Here is a 5,200-nt window from a genome sequence, read left to right on the forward strand (position 1 = left end):
AAGGGAAGACAATGTTTACCAAACCCAGACTGTGGTTTGCAACAAACACTACTGCTCTTCCCCTTCTCCTGAGGCTACTGAGTGCAGGCACAGCCCACCTGCCTCTTCTAAGCCAGAGGCAGGCAGAGACGTGGTTTAGTCTCAAAATCTCACAGCTGTGCCAGCAGAAGGACCTGAATCCCATGCACCGCTCCCCAGGGCCCACACACGTTCACCCCAGCAAACCCTGACCATGCTCCCACCCCAGGGCACACACCGGCACTGCCCTCCACACGGTGTCATGGCTCCAGAGCATTCCTCTCTGGACACACAGCTGCTGCCCTGCTTTCTTCCACTAGCACATTAACTTTGTGTCAAATTAAAGTGCTCATGTTGGCCAGCTGTGCCATACATGTGTTTAATTCCCCACAAGATCAACACTTCCATGGCTAGGGGCAGGGAACTGCCAGAGCTGCAGCCCCTACACAGCCCTGGGCAGCCCACCCCTCCTAGGCTGGCCCTGGGACACCCAGAACAGGCCATTCCTCTGTCCTTGGAGGTGTGGAGGAGCTGGTGCTGCCCTGGCTGTGCCCGGGCTCTGTGGAGGAGCTGGTGCTGCCCTGGCTGTGCCCGGGCTCCGCACTGCAGCTGGCAGCTGGGACAGGGCAATGCCAAGAGCATTCCCACACCTCCACAGCATGGCAGGCTGTTTCAGGGCGCCAGTGACCTGGGTCTGGCTGGCTTTCGTGAAATCAGCAGGCAAAGGTAGGTCAAGCACGCTCAGTGAATTTCCCTGGTATCTGCAGAGTTGACTTCTCCATGTAATAAATGGATTTATTTTCACATAAAACTAAAAAGCCTTAGTAGACATTTTAAGGACTCGGCATATCAGGCATGATCCTTGTCTAGTCTGAGCTAAACATTCCTGCTGTCTCCTCACTGCAGTGTGTAACTGAATTAATATCCAGTTAATTTGGCCACATTCCTTCTAGAAACATTTTCCAGACATGCTCTTTTTTACTTCCTCTCTGTAAGGTTTACTTAAGACTTCTCTTAGAGTAAATTTTGTTACAAGACTCATGACATTCACAATTTAAAACCACCTTGTGGGGATCCTTTTTTAAGGATTAATAATTAATCCAGAAGAGTAAACAATCCTCATATGTGCTAACTTTGATAAGAAAGTACTGCAGATGAGACACTTCAAATTAATACAATACACATTCAAGGCATTATTTTAAAAAACACACTCCCCAAAACCCCAGGGCTATGCATTGAGAGCCTGTGCTGAGGCTTCCTAGGGTTTTGGCTGCTCCATTTTAAGTAATTCAAAATTCTCTTTGGGTTATTTTGTGGGTTGTGGTAGTTTGAGCGTGGGGGGTGGGGAGGGGGTGGATTTTCCAAGTGCCACGTTTTCCTATTTATATTCACAGTACATAACTATTTCAAATTCACTGTGTATTTTCCAGAGATTACAGAAAAGAAAAGCTACACCTGGGAAGGTTTAGGAATGAGAGAAGTGCCTATGACTATTTGCCACAACCGAAGTCCTCAATTTCAGAGGTCCCTTCCCTCCAGAATTCAACTTCTCTGACCTGAATTCTCTTCTCTAGTTGGACATAAAAAGGTATGGAAGGAGCACCCATCACAATCGTGGACCCCCTGTCCCTGTCAGAGACAGAGATTTCTGGAGCATCTTCTTGCCTTCACAGGGAAACCAGCACCTTCAGACAGCTGGTGAATTTTTCCGCTAGCAGAGATCGATCTACTCCGGCAATATCTCGGCTTCTCCTCTAAGGACAATCATTTACGGTTTTCAATATTGTTCCCTTAAAACTGGAGAAAGACATGTTTGGCCCTTGGAAGTGGCTGGCTTTTTTTATAGCAAAAGAGATTTTCCTGTTAAGTTAGACATTAAATACCTCATGTCTCCTGACTCCCACAAATGCCTCCTCACACCCATCATTTCAGGACAGGTTTTTCTTCTCGGCAGAACCCTGTAATTAAATGTGAACTTTAAAGTACCAGGCAAGCATCAGTGAAAAAGACACTTTTACCCTGGTGAGGGCAACAGATAATGGAGTTTAACAGATATGAGGTGCAGTTTTGTGCAATTACATTACCAGGAGAGTTTGTGAGACGGGCCACTGATGCAGTTTTCTATTGTTTTCTCAAGGTGTCAGATCAGCTGGGTGTATGATGGTGCCTTTCCCAGCAACAGGCAGCTGAAGACAGTAATTCTGACCAGAAACCTGCTCATGTTTCTGTCTGCCACAGCATTTGCTGGCCCACATTCCCTGGAGCATCTTAACACAGACAGGAATAACAAGTATGTTCTTTATTCCAATGACAAATCTTGGCAGCTTAGGTATCTCCATCTCAGGCCGCAACCACATCTCTCCACTGCAGCTTCCTCCCAGCTTTTCCATGCGACATCTCAAACACTCAATTTTCAAATGAACAACACACAAGCAATCTCAGCAGAAGGTGTCCAAGCTCTGCAGAAGAACAGCAATGTAACTCTCATCCTTAAAGGCAAAGACATTCCATTACACTGAACCTGGATCTTCTCAGTCACATTTCTACAGTTTGGACTTAGTGGGCTGTGCTGACATCCCTGGGGTCCTGGTGGGGATACAGGACTCCACAGCTCAGACCTTTTGGCTGGGAGCATTTTATGGTGTAGAAAAGGAGCCCTACATAAGCCCAGATATTTCACAAGGCCTCTGTAGTATCTCTGTCAAGGATCTCTATCTGCAGTTATGGCACCTCAGAAATCTAAATGCTGACACATTTCAGAGCCTAACCAGGCTCCAAAAGCTGGACCTAACCCAACCCCACATCCATGCACTGCCCCCTGCCATCAGTGGCATGAGCTTGCTGGAGGAGATGGTTCTCAATGCAGACTGCTTTGAGCAGCCCTGCACACCAGCTCTGCTGCCTTCCCCTCCCTCACCCGCCTCCACATCCAGGGTAACTCACAGGTTCTGCAGCCAGGCTCTGGATATTTGGAGAAACTGGCAAGGCTTCAACATCTAGATTTAACTCAGAGTCCCTTTGAAAGTTCTGATGCTCTAGCGAAGGGCTGAGAGCTTTGAGCAGACTTTGTTACTTGAATCTGAGCCGCAGCACACACCTCCATCTCCAGGACGTGCTCAATTAGGACAGTGCTAGCCTAGAGCTGCTGGACTTACTCTTCTCTCCTCTCTATATCAACACCTTATAGAGCCCTTTCCAAAATCTCCATCTCTAGCAAGTGCTAGAGATGATCTTTCCTCATGCCACATTAATATGAGCATTCAGCATGTCTTTCAAGGCTTGAAAAACCTCATGGTCTTGGACCTTAGTCAAAATAACTTTGATTTGGGGATCATGCCAAAGGACAAACTGTTCCGACAACTATCCAATTTAGAGGCGCTAATCCTGTAATTCATCCTGTGAACTAACATCGGTAGGTAACCAAGTATTTCACAACCTCAGGAAGTTACAGCATGTTGATCTGAATTACAACAAATTTACTGCGTTCAGCACAGATGCATTTTCAAATCCCAAGAGTATCAATCTCTGTTGTGTCCATAACAGGACATACACTGTACCAGGTGTCCAGCTACTGCCCCTAGATGGCCACTTTATAATCAATTTAAGCTACAACCTTCTGGACTGCTCCTGCTTTAAGATTGATTTAATCACTTAGTACAAGCAACATCTGGATAAAATTGAAGAGCCTGAAGGACCAAGGTGCTGTGAACTCAAATTTCTAGCCAGGTTCAGCTGGCCACCATCTCACTCTCCTGTGGGAAGGACACATCAGGAATCATGGCAGTTGTTTATCCTGTAGTGCCATCTTCATTTGGGGTGTTCACTGTTTCGAGCAAAATTACCAGCAACTGTAAGTCTAGGATGGGGACACAGAAAATATCGACATCAACTGTATTAAGCTCAACAACACCCTACTGGTTTTATTTGCGACATATTTTCTTGACTTTTGTAATATCCTCTCTACCTGTACTAAAACTTTTAGAAAAATGATGAAAAAATTAGAATAAATAAATTATGACCTGAATCCTGAAAATTAATAACTTATCTTATAGAGAAGTCCCTGTTCAACTCAATGGTAGCCCTGCTGTACCAATACTGCGGCTAATGAACATGGAAAATTTAACAGCCAAAATACTAACTTCCCTCTCTTTAAAAAAAGAAAACCTCACCACCACCATCCTCAAAAAGGGGGAAAAAAAACCCAAGCAAACATCCCAACCAAGACTCAACCAAACAAAAAAGCTCAACCAAAATCCCCAACCAAATTCCACCCTCTATCAAATATCCTTGAAAATCAATGTTTTGTAAGAGCTGGCAGTAGTGTACCCCACTCTTCAAAAAAACACCAAAAACCAAAAAACAACAAAACAACCACTACCTGTGAAGAAAAGACAGATTTATGGTCATACAAGACATGCCTGCAGGACTAGCAGAAACAGCATATATCACCTCTGTGAGCTTTTAAAAATATTTATTTAAAATACTTTTGATCCTCAGAGAATTCCCGGTCATTGAAATTCTGTCTATCCATCTTTCAGCCTGAGCAGGCCCTGCTCCTGTGCTGTTTTCTAAACCCCACAGTAAGTAAAGACAGTATGATCTTTCACCATAAAACAGTAGATTTGTGGGTCTAATCTGCAGGTCCAATACTCTGTTTGCTTGCACAGAGCAAACTCCTTCAATGCTGACAGATATGAGCCTTTGCCAGCCTGAAGTGGACTGTTCCTTTCAGCCACAGCCCAGGTGAGAAAACCAGAGGCTGCAAAGGGGGCAGAGCACTGGACAACCTCATCCCACACGTGCTCCTGCTGTCAGCACCTACTTTGTGCTGCTTCTGGTGTGCATCCCTGGGGTGAATTCAGAGACAATGATCCCTGCTGCAATTGATATGCAACAGCTAGGCAGGAATAAACTTATTATTTATATAAAGCCAAATTGCTTTCTCTGCCATCACATGTGAATAAACCCAGAGTGAGGCAGAGTATGTGCAGTGGACCAGGATCTAATGGGAGCTGGCCGGGCCTACTCATCTGCCCTGCACCACCATAAAGTCATTAATGTTTTCTTCTATAACAGGCTTACCTTGATGGGTAGACAGAACTTTGCTGGTGGTATGACCTTCCTGTCTCCTGGAGGATGCACCACGGGGAGCTGGCCCAGTACCACTCCCTGCTGTGTCGGG

General features: G+C 45.5%; 1 protein-coding gene across 1 annotated transcript; it reads left to right on the forward strand.

The window, feature by feature from the left end:
- The first annotated feature begins 677 nt into the window (after window positions 1–677).
- Window positions 678–4,561, forward strand: CD180 (CD180 molecule). The gene is given in 13 exon segments (XM_030969455.1): window positions 678–744; window positions 1,449–1,512; window positions 1,514–1,606; window positions 2,156–2,281; window positions 2,283–2,422; window positions 2,425–2,533; window positions 2,535–2,902; window positions 2,905–3,045; window positions 3,048–3,241; window positions 3,244–3,405; window positions 3,407–3,740; window positions 3,743–3,868; window positions 4,557–4,561. Coding segments are annotated over 13 exon segments (1,929 nt in total).
- Window positions 4,562–5,200: the final 639 nt, after the last annotated feature.

The sequence above is a fragment of the Camarhynchus parvulus genome, chromosome Z (assembly GCF_901933205.1).
Source record: "Camarhynchus parvulus chromosome Z, STF_HiC, whole genome shotgun sequence".
In the NCBI taxonomy this organism is placed as follows: Eukaryota; Metazoa; Chordata; class Aves; order Passeriformes; family Thraupidae; genus Camarhynchus; species Camarhynchus parvulus.